General features: G+C 53.6%; 1 protein-coding gene across 1 annotated transcript; it reads left to right on the forward strand.

The window, feature by feature from the left end:
• Positions 1-1,634: 1,634 nt before the first annotated feature.
• On the forward strand, positions 1,635-5,775 carry SLC51A (solute carrier family 51 member A). Its single transcript, XM_064457567.1, has 9 exons — positions 1,635-2,658; positions 2,860-2,954; positions 3,318-3,472; positions 3,590-3,663; positions 3,745-3,903; positions 4,036-4,147; positions 4,844-4,990; positions 5,173-5,278; positions 5,400-5,775. Exons 1-9 carry the CDS (start codon positions 2,624-2,626, stop codon positions 5,534-5,536), a joined length of 1,020 nt encoding a protein of 339 aa, XP_064313637.1. The 5' UTR covers positions 1,635-2,623; the 3' UTR covers positions 5,537-5,775.
• Positions 5,776-10,914: the final 5,139 nt, after the last annotated feature.

The raw sequence follows: 10,914 nt of genomic DNA on the forward strand, positions 1-10,914 counted from the left end.
AGTCCCTTGGGAGGCAGTCCTGAAGGGCAAAGGTGTTCAGGAAGGCTGGGCATTCTTCAAGAAGGAAGTCTTGAAGGTGCAAGATCAGGCTGTCTCCATGTGCTGTAAGATGAACCGGTGGGGAAGATGACTGCCGTGGCCGAACAGGGAGCTTTTGCTGGGACTCAGGAAAAAAAGGAGAGTTTACCACTTTTGGAAAAAGGGGCAGGCAACTCAAGAAGAGTACAGGGATCTCGTTAGGTCATGCAGAGACAAAATTAGAAAGGCAAAAGCCCAGCTAGAACTCAATCTGGCCACTGTTGTAAGGGATAACAAAAAAATGTTTCTACAAATACATGAAAAACAACAAGAGAGCCAAGGAGAATCTCCATCCTCTCTTGGATGTGCGGGGGAACATTGCCACCGAGGATGAGGAAAAGGCTGATGAGGAAATGCTGCCTTTGCCTCGGTCTTTAATAGTCAGACCAGTTACCCCCAGGGTATTCAGCCCCCTGAGCTGGAAGGCAGGGACGGGGAGCAGAGCAAAACCCCGTAATCCAGGAGGAAGCAGTTTACAACCTGCGGCACCACCTGGACACTCGCAAGTCTATGGGGCTGGATGGGATCCACCTGAGAGTACTGAGGGAGCTTGGCGCCTGCTTGGCAGTAGAGCTTGCCAAGCTATTCCCCATCATTTATCAGCAGTCCTGGTTAAGAGGGGAGGACCCAGATGACTGGAGTCTTGCCACTGTGATGGCCATCTTGAAGAAGGGCCAGAAGGAGGATCCGGGCAGCTACAGGCCTGTCAGCCTGACTTTGGAACCGGGGAATATATTGGAGCGGTTCACCCTGAGTGCACTCACCAGGCATGTGCAGGACAACCAGGGGATCAGGCCCCGCCAGCATGGCTTCATGAAAGGCAGGTCCTGCCTGACCAACCTGATCTCCTTCTATGAGCAGGTGACCCGCTTAGTGGATGAGGGAAAGGCTGTGGATGTTGTCTACTTGGACTTTAGTAAGGCCTTTGACACTGTCTCGCACAGCATCCTCCTAGAGAAGCTCATGGCTTAGACAGGCGTACTCTTTGCTGGATACAAAACTGGTTGGATGGCCGAGCACAGAGAGTGGTGGTGAACGGAGCTAAATCCAGTTGGTGGCTGGTCACAAGCGGTGTTCCCCAGGGCTCAGTTTTGGGGCCAGTCTTGCTTAATATCTTTATCAATGATCTGGATGTGGGGATCGAGTGCACCCTCAGTAAGTTTGCAGGTGACACCAAGTCGGGTGGGAGTGCCAATCTGCTTGAGGGTAGGAAGGCTCTGTAGAGGGATCTGGACAGGCTGGATCGATGGGCCGAGGCCAGTTGTATGAGGTTTAACAAGGCCAAGTGCTGGGTCCTGCACTTGGATCACAACAACCCCATGCAACGCTACAGGCTTGGGGAAGAGTGGCTGGAAAGCTGCCAGGTGAAGAAGGACCTGGGGGTGCTGGTTGACAGCTGGCTGAACGTGAGCCAGCAGCGTGCCCAGGAGGCCAAGAAGGCCAACAGCATCCTGGCTTGTATCAGGAATAGTGTGGCCAGCAGGAGCAGGGAGGTGATGGTGCCCCTGTACTCGGCACCAGTGAGGCCACACCTCAAGTACTGTGTTCAGGTTTGGGCCCCTCACTACAAGAAGGACACTGAGGTGCTGGAGCGTGTCCAGAGAAGGGCAAGGAAGGTGGTGAAGGGTCTGGAGAACAAGTCTGATGAGGAGCGGCTGAGGGAGCTGGGGTTGTTTAGCCTGGAGGAGGCTGAGGGGAGACCTTATCGCTCTCTACAGCTACCTGAAAGTAGGATGTGTGTGTTGGTCTCTGTTCCCAAGTAACTAGCGTTAAGATGAGGGGAAATGGCCTCTAAGTTTTGTCAGGGGAGGTTTAGATTGGCTGTTAGGAGAAATTTCTTGACTGTAAGAGTGCTCAGGCATTGGAACAGGCTGCCCACCTGGCACTTCAGGGCATGGTTTAAGAGGCATGGGGGTGTTGGTTTGACAGTTGAACTTGGTGATCCTAGAGGTCTTTTCCAACTTTTATGATTCTATGATTCTTTCAGCAGGGCTCAGACCGAGGCTGCTGTTAGCTGAGCCATTGCAAACTCCTCATACAGCCTGCAGAGACATGCAGTGTCTGGCAGGCTTCCCATGGTGACATAGCATCACCTTCTGCGTGGCCACTGCTACTGTGGGGACACAAGGATGCATCCTGGACCCTGCATGGAACCACAGGGACCCCTGGTACCACAAACCCATCTCTGGGCTGCCCGTGGAATGTGTAGGTTGCATCACCCCAGCACAGGTGTCCGGCTTCCCATGCTTTGGAGACACGCAGGCGCATCGGCACAGGTGGTAACTGCCTCCCCAGGCATCCTGGGTCAATAACCCGGCGGCTGAGGCACTTGTTAGGGCCAGGATTGCGTGGGGGTACGCCCATGGGTGTTTGCAGCAGCGGGAGAGGGAGGAGAGTGCTGGAGGCTGTTGGTTGAACCGGGATAGCCTCCCCGCGGTCCCTGCCCTGAGGACTCTGACCCCGTGGGCCGGCGAGGGGAGCAGAGGCAGGCAGTGCCAAGCAGTCCTGCAGTCACTGGGACAGAGCCGGGGAGGAGTAGCACAAGATGGACCCCACCGTGGAGCTGGCAGACGACCCCAGGTGGGTGCCAGGGACCCTGGTGCTTCTTTGCAGCCAGGATAATCCAAATTTTTGGAGCAGGATTTTGGGTTATTCCCTCTGTAAAGGAAGGGAGGTGCTTGGGGGTAAGGCGAGCCAGCTAGGGGACTCTGGGGACCCTGTGGGGCTGGGTGCCTCTGTGTCCCTGCCAGCCACATGCAGCACTTGCCGCCTTCTCTGCAGGTTCTCCCGCCCATTGGTGGAGATGCTGATGAGGAACTTCAGTGTGCCGGCAGCCTGCTTCTCCCTGCCGCCCACCTCCCGGCAGCTACTGCAGCGTAGGTGGAGGGGACTGGTTAGGGGGACCCTCCTCTTGTCACTGGTGGGAGCAGGACAGGGATGAAGGAGGTAGGGTGGCTGTGGTGGGTGCAGGCAGGGAGCAGCCCAGAGGAAGCGGGAGGCAGCGGGGTACTGCCAGGGTCTCAGCCTCCCACCCCATAGCCTTGCCTGCAGGAATGGGGGTGGCCCAGGGAGGGCCAGCACTGGGGCAATGACATGGGAGCAGCAGGGCAGAAGCATTGAAGACACGGCCAGGGGCTTCCCAAACCTGTGGAGTGGTGGGTTGGGTGGCAGCTCCCTGCTGTGGCGGCCCCAGGGAGGACAGGACAGGATGGAGCCAGCTTCTCACCCCTCCCTGGCAGAGCTGGACATGGCCCAACTTGCTATTATGGGCCTTGCCACTATCATGACGCTGCTGTCAGTCGCAATCTTTGTGGAAGAGGCTTTCTACCTCACTCGCAAGATCCGTTGCCCCATCAAGATGAAGACTCTCTGCTGGAGCAGCTCAGCCCCTACGGTGAGCTGGGGTGTGGGAGTAGTGGGTAGCATCACCTTGGGGGGGCCAGGGCCACCCAAGGGGTGCCAGCCCACAGGAGGGGGGGGCGGCAGTGTACCAAGCTCACGACTTCCACAGGTTGTGTCTGTGGTGAGCTGCTTTGGGCTGTGGATCCCGCGCTCCATGATGGTGGTGGAGATGGCTATCACGGGGTGAGTATCGCCTACCCTGGGGCAGGGGCACTGGGGAGCCCACAGGGCCTGACCTGCCTTCCTCCTCCTCCTCCTTCCCAGGTACTTTGCTATCTGCTTCTACCTCCTGATGCTGGTCATGGTGGAGGGTTTCGGGGGGAAGGAGGCGGTGGTCAGCACCCTGAAAGATGTACCCATGGTGGTCAACACTGGGCCCTGCTGCTGCTGCTGCCCTTGCCTGCCCCGAATCACCATGAGCAGGTGAGGGAGAGCCAGGGTATCTCCCTGCCCCTGGGGAGGGCTTTCACCCCCTGCTTCTGCTGGGGTGGAAGAGAAGTCCGTGGCAGGGGCTTAGGGACCCTGGGGTGCTACAGGTCTCTCTCACCGTGCCAGGAGAAAGCTTCGACTGCTGATGCTGGGGACTTTCCAGTATGCCTTCTGCAAGGTGGTCGCAGTCTTCCTGGGGCTGGTCCTGGCCACTGATGGAAACTACAACCCTGCTGATGTAAGTACCAGGGTATGGCAACGGGCAGGGTGATGTCCAGACAGGGAGCCTCCACCAGCTCTCATGTTGTCATTTAGCCCCACTCAGCAACTAAGCCCCACACAGCCGTTCGCTCGCTCCCCCCACCCCAGTGGAATGGGGGAGAGAATCAGAAGAGCAAAAGTAAGAAAACTCGTGGGCTGAGATAAGCACAAGTTAATAATTAAAATAAAACAGTAATAGTAATAATAATTTAATGAAAAGGAGAATAACGAGAGAGAGAGGTGAAACCCGGGGGGAAAAAAAACCACCACAAGTGATGCAGCTGCTCACCACCTGCCGACCAACACTGCCAGTCCCTGGGCTGCAATCTCTGCTTCCCCCAGTCCGTATACCGGGCATGACGTCACATGATACAGAATATCCCTTTGGCCAGTTCGGATCAGCTGTCTTGGCTGTGCCCCCTCCTCTCCCAGCTTCTTGTGCACCTGGCAGACCATGGGAAGCTGAGACAGTCATTGCCCAGTGTAAGCACTGCTTAGCAATGACTAAAACAGCAGTGTGTTATCAACATTATTCTCATACTAAGTCCAAAACACAGCACTATACCAGCTGCAGTGAAGAAAATTAACTCTATCCCATCCAAAACCATGACACCCTGTGCCTTGCCCAGCAGCTTTGTTAGCCCAGGCTCATTTCCTGTGTGTCACCCCACAGATCTCAGCGGAGAGCGTGGCCCTCTGGATCAACACCATGCTTGGTGTCTCCACCCTCTTTGGGCTGTGGGCCCTGGGCATCCTCTTCCGGCAGGCCCGGCTGCACCTGACTGAGCAAAACATCAAGGCCAAATTCTTCTGCTTCCAGGTGAGCCCCCATCCTGCCCTGTTGCCCCCTAGGTGAAGGGCTTCTCCGGCACAAATGGGATGAGGTGGCGCAGGGGGAGATGACAGGGCAGGAGCCAGGTCTGGCTGTGAGAGTGGGGAAGGTGAAGGGCAGGAGCCTGGCAGTGGCGTAGCCCCCATCACCTTGGGTGTTGACGGTTGCAGGTCCTCCTCCTCCTGACAGCACTGCAGCCTGCCATCTTCAGCATCTTGGCCAACAATGGCAGCATCGCTTGCTCACCACCGTTCTCCTCCAAGGCCAGGTCACAGCGTAAGTTGGGAGATGGGGGAGCAGTGTTGCATGCACCCAGCTGAGCCCCTCCCTTGCACAGCAGGGCATAGGCAAAGGGCATGGTGGATGAAAGCTGCTTCAAATGACCATTCTCTTCCAGAGATGACCATGCAGCTGTTGATTCCACAAACCTTCATCCTGGCAGTGGTGACGCGGATATACTACCGCAAGCAGGATGACAAGCCGGGTTACCAGCCTGTCAGCTTCACACCCACAGGCACCGATGTCAAGGCATGAGCAGAGAGAAGCAACTGGGGTGCCAAGGGGCAGAGTGAGGTGAAGGGATGGTCTGCTCTGTACAGCCTGCTCCTCTGGCCCTGGAGAGTTGCCTGCAGCAGAGGCGGAAGGGTGGAAAGGGCATCTCAACATGGGGTGAAAAGGTCTGAAACCCAAAAGCCACAAGCCAAAGGGATCCGTGAAGCTGCCCTCAGCCCAGGGGGCTCTTGTCTGGCACTGAATAAAGATATAATTTTGTACCCGAGTCTTGCGTTGGTTACTGGGCTCAGATCATCTCCTGCCCAGGCTGGGTGGGAGATGACTCCACAAAGGGAAGACGGACCCCAGACCAGCATAGCCATGGCATGGGGCTCTCACAGGGTGCCCAACATCCAGCTGTGACACTGACCTCTGGGTGCTGCTTGCTGGGGTCTGATGGCCAAGGCAATTCCAGGGCAGCAGCATTTTCTCCTGATGCTCTCTGGATGGGTCTGGCCTGTCCCCGGGACACATCCTCCACAGCAGTGGCTGCTCCAAAGAGCACAGCGGGAGCATCCCCACCTGCCAGCCTGGGGCCACGCAAAGGAGTCTTGAAGCACCTTCATAACACACAAAATTAGTTAATGCTGCCTTAACCAGCCTTGCCTGGGATCTGCTCCAGCATCAGGATCTGGTCTACACCTACAATAGAAGTGCAGACAGACATCAGGTGTGATGATGACTTGCAGAAACCACTGTAATCTTTTGACCCCCACTGAAGCATCTTCTCCCTCAAACCACTGCTAAGATGGCAGATGAGGAGACCACGATGGGAGCTGGCTGTGCTAGGATGGCAGAAGAGATCTGGCAAACACTGAGCAGTTATTTGGCTAAATATAAAAGCCAAAAACCCAACTCCAGAAGAAGCCAGTAAGAGACACAGTGGGAACACCGGCCCATACAGAGAAACCAGCACAGCACTTATCGGGAAGAGTGAGCTTGAAGCAGCTGCTGCTGCGGTGCTGGAGATGATGGCAAGTCCTGCCATCGGGTGATGCACCGTGGCTGGAGATGGGCAGCAGATGCCAGATCATCGGTGCTAAGACCAGAGCCTGCTGCCAGACACCAAGGAAGCTTTCCCTTGACCTGCACCCTGGTGCCCTCTCACCATAATACCTCTGGTCAGTTTGAGACGTTAGGGAAGCAGAGAGTGACATAGCCAAACCCCCCCAATTTTATTTATTTGATTCATTTTGGGGGAAAATAAAGTTTTCTGTACCGTGAGGGGGAAAAAATGACTCAGAGCTTTTTTCAGGTGGCTGTGTTCAAAGTGAAACAGCTCAGCTGGAAGAGGCACTGGTGATTTGTTATGAGATTACCAAATTCACCAGACACCTGGCTACAGTACACCGCCATTAGCAACAGGGCTTTCTAGGCACCAGCAGAAGCACTGGGACCCACAAATCTCATGGTTTGCCAAGAAGCAACACACATGTAAGCAGCAAAATCTGGGACTCATCTCCTCACCAGACAACCAGACCCAACTCATTACCTGTGGCAGGTAGGAAGTTCACAACTTTACACCAGGGATCCTTGGCACTGAGAAGCCCAACCTGAGAGGAGGGGGCAAGACATAGGGTATCATGGTTTTGGATGGGATAGAGTTAATTTTCTTCACTGCAGCTGGTATAGTGCTGTGTTTTGGACTTAGTATGAGAATAATGTTGATAACACACTGCTGTTTTAGTCATTGCTAAGCAGTGCTTACACTGGGCAATGACTGTCTCAGCTTCCCATGGTCTGCCAGGTGCACAAGAAGCCGGGAGGGGAGGGGGCACAGCCAAGACAGCTGATCCAAACTGGCCAAAGGGATATTCTGTATCATGTGACGTCATGCCCGGTATACGGACTGGGGGAAGCAGAGATTGCAGCCCAGGGACTGGCAGTGTTGGTCGGCAGGTGGTGAGCAGCTGCATCACTTGTGGTGGTTTTTTTTCCCCCCGGGTTTCACCTCTCTCTCTCGTTATTCTCCTTTTCATTAAATTATTATTACTATTACTGTTTTATTTTAATTATTAACTTGTGCTTATCTCAGCCCACGAGTTTTCTTACTTTTGCTCTTCTGATTCTCTCCCCCATCCCACTGGGGTGGGGGGAGCGAGCGAACGGCTGTGTGGGGCTTAGTTGCTGAGTGGGGCTAAACCACGACAGTCCTTTTTGGTGCCCAACGTGGGGCCTGAAGGGTTTGAGGTAATAGCAGTTGCTGGTCACAGCATTGACTGATCTCTTCTCAATATTGGTTTATCTGATCTGCACTATGACCTTGTTTTGGCAGCACATGTTGAAGATTGGTGTTGGCTATTGTAGTTTCCTGTGCTCTGCAGTGAGTAGCAATGTTTGCTTGGGAGATTTGTTATTAAAACAATGGCCTTGACCTTTATCTGGTATTTGGGTTTTGCATTGAAGCTGCTACTGTATTTCGGGTGCCACCTCATGGAGACAGTTAGCAAATTATACCTCCTTCTCTGAGAGGCTTTTTGTGGAGGAAATACAGAATGGCGCCTTTGCTACCTTCATCTGTGATGTCTCCTCCTTTGTTACAACAACTTTTCAGCACCTTGAAGATCCTTGGGTAGTTAAGATACATCTGTTGGTATTTCTTGGGAATATTGTTTTTGTTTTGTCTAAGGTTAATAGCAATTTAAGAATATCATCCAGAGACCCGCCCCAAGGCTTGATAGTTATGAGAGGCAGGGTACGTGGGGTAGTATGGGCAAATGCCTAGGTCGGTGGGCACCTCCAGTGATTTGGGACCTCACCCCTGCACAAGTGCAGTATCCCGAAAAACTAGTAGAGTATTTGGAGGAATTACGTTGTCACCCCGGCAACTCCAGAGAGATACAAGTCACTGCAACGTGCGGGAGCCTGGCCCATGCCTACCGAGCCCTGTTCAACGCTATTCAGTACCCCTAAGGGGAAGAGAAGGCCTCTGGATCTAAAAAGACAAAGGAGAAGAAAGCGACAGGCACTGCAGCCACTCAAACCCCCACAACAGGCACTGCAGCTGAACCAGAGAACAAACCCGTGCCAGTATCAGTCACCCCTATACACAAGAAGAAATCTCGGAAGCAAAAGTCAACTCCTTTAGAAAGAGATGATGGCAGAGCAGGGTCATCACGAGGAGAGGAGGAAGAACTCATAAACCGGACAGAAACCACCTGATCCCTCCCCTTGAGGGAGCTGCGAGGTACGTGAAAAGATTTTGGCCGTTGTCTAGGTGAACACGTTGTCACCTGGCTGCTCTGATGCTGGGATAACAGGGCGGGTAGCCTGGATTTAGAGGGGAAGGAAGCCAAACAACTGGGGTCCCCTTCTGGGGAAGTCGGGGCATTGACAAAGCGATTGGAGAAGGGGCACAAGCCCTCGGCCTCTGGAGGCGACGCCTGTCTGGTGTGAAAGAAAGGCATCCTTTCAAGTAAGATGTTATATATTGCCCATGAAAACGGGCCACCACAGAGAAAGGTATCCAGTACCTGAGGGACTTAGCCATCCTTGAGGTGATTTATGGTGACCTGGACAACGAACAGCCACCCAAAGATCCAGAGGAAGCCCACTGCATGCAACCCATGTGGTGGAAGTTTGTTCAGGGCACACCATCGTTGCATGTAAACTCACTGGCAGTAGCGGCCTGGAAAGATGACGAGGCACCAACGGTGAGCGACGTGATTGTCAGACTCCAGGATTACAAAGCACATGTCTCTTCCTTTCTCGTCTCTGCTTTTGAGAAACTGTCCCAAGAGTTCCAGCAACTCAAAGAAGATACGTCCTAGTCCCCACCTGTACGGACCAGTATCTCAGCCATTAGGAGTAAGCGTCCATTTGCTCAAGAGAGGGGATACACACCAAGGGCCACCCTCTGGTTTTACTTGCGTGACCATGGAGAGGACATGAGGAAGTGGGATGGAAAATCGACCCCGACCCTAGAGGCACAGGTATGTGAGTTGCAAGGAAAAACAATCACGCAGGGGGGTTCTTCCAGAAAAGCTGCTGCTCCAGTTCCCAGTGAGCAGGTCCCCAGGCAGAGGAGTAGAAGCACTGATTTTATTTCTGATCTTCATAGAGGGACGTTTGATTCACGTTTACAGGAAGTGAGCGAATACTACGATCAGGACTAGAGGGGCCCTGGCTCCAGCCAGGTGGAAGAAAGGGACAACTGGCTTTACTGGACTGTGTGGACCCGATGGCCTGGCACATCAGACCCACAGGAGCATAAGGCTTTAGTGGGCACCGGTGCACGGTGCACCCTAATGCTGTCAAGCTATACAGGGGCAGAACCCACGTGTATTGCTGGAGTGACAGGGGGATCCCAAGAGCTCACTGTATTGGAGGCTGAAGTGAGCCTGACTGGGAATGAGTGGCAAAAGCACCCATTGCAACTGGCCCCGAGGCTCCGTGCATCATTTGCTTAGACTACCTCAGGAGAGGGTATTTCAAGGACCCAGAAGGGTACAGGTGGGCTTTTGGCATAGCTGCCTTGGAGATGGAGGAAATTAAACAGCTGTCTGCCTTGCCCGGTCTCTTAAAGGACCCTTTTGTTATGGGGTTGCTGAAGGTCAAAGAAGAACAGGTGCCGATCGCCACCACAAGAGTGCACCGGCAGCAATATTGCAGCAACCGAGACTCCCTGATTCTGATCCATGGGCTCATTCACCGACTGGAGAGCCAAGGAGTCATCGGCAAGACCCGCTCACCCTTTAACAGTCCCATATGGCCAGCGCAGAAGTCTAATGGAGAGTGGAGACCAACAGTAGGCTATCGTGGCCTGAATGAAGTCACTCCAATGTTGAGCGCTGCCGTGCCGGACGTGCTAGAACTTCTGTATGTGAACTGGAGTCCAAGGCAGCCAAGTGGTACGCCACAATCGATATCGCTGATCCAGACCGCCCTGGAACAGGGGGAGGCTCTGCAACACATTGTTGACATCATCGTGTGGGCAACACAGCAGAAGATGTTTTTGAGAAAGGGAAGAAATTACTCCAAATCCTTCTGAAAGCTGGTTTTGCCATAAAACAAAGTAAGGTCAAGGGACCCGCACAGGAGGTCCAGTTTTTAGGAATAAAATGGCAAGATTTTGGATCCTGTCAGATCCCAATGGAGGTGATCAACAAAATAACAGCCATGTCTCCAACAACAGGCAAAAAGGAAACAAGCTTTTTCAGGCTTTGTGGATTTTTAGAGAATGCATATTCCAGATTACAGTCTGATGGTAAGCCCTCTCTATCAAGTGACCCGGAGGAAGAATGATTTCAAACAGAGCCCTGAGCAACAGCAGGCCTTTGAACAAATTAAACAGGAGAGAGTTCATGCAGCAGTCCTTGGGCCAGTCCGGGCAGGACAAGAGGTGAAAACTGTGCTCTACA

This window comes from Phalacrocorax carbo, chromosome 7, assembly GCF_963921805.1.
Source record: "Phalacrocorax carbo chromosome 7, bPhaCar2.1, whole genome shotgun sequence".
NCBI lineage: Eukaryota > Metazoa > Chordata > Aves > Suliformes > Phalacrocoracidae > Phalacrocorax > Phalacrocorax carbo.

Excerpts from the sequence above, each read along its gene's own strand:
- SLC51A (XM_064457567.1), top strand. The coding sequence starts at position 2,624 with ATGGACCCCACCGTGGAGCTGGCAGACGACCCCAG. Across the intron at positions 3,904-4,035 it reads CCCCGAATCACCATGAGCAG|GAGAAAGCTTCGACTGCTGA; the intron begins GTGAGGGAGAGC and ends TCACCGTGCCAG. Across the intron at positions 5,279-5,399 it reads CTCCAAGGCCAGGTCACAGC|AGATGACCATGCAGCTGTTG; the intron begins GTAAGTTGGGAG and ends ATTCTCTTCCAG.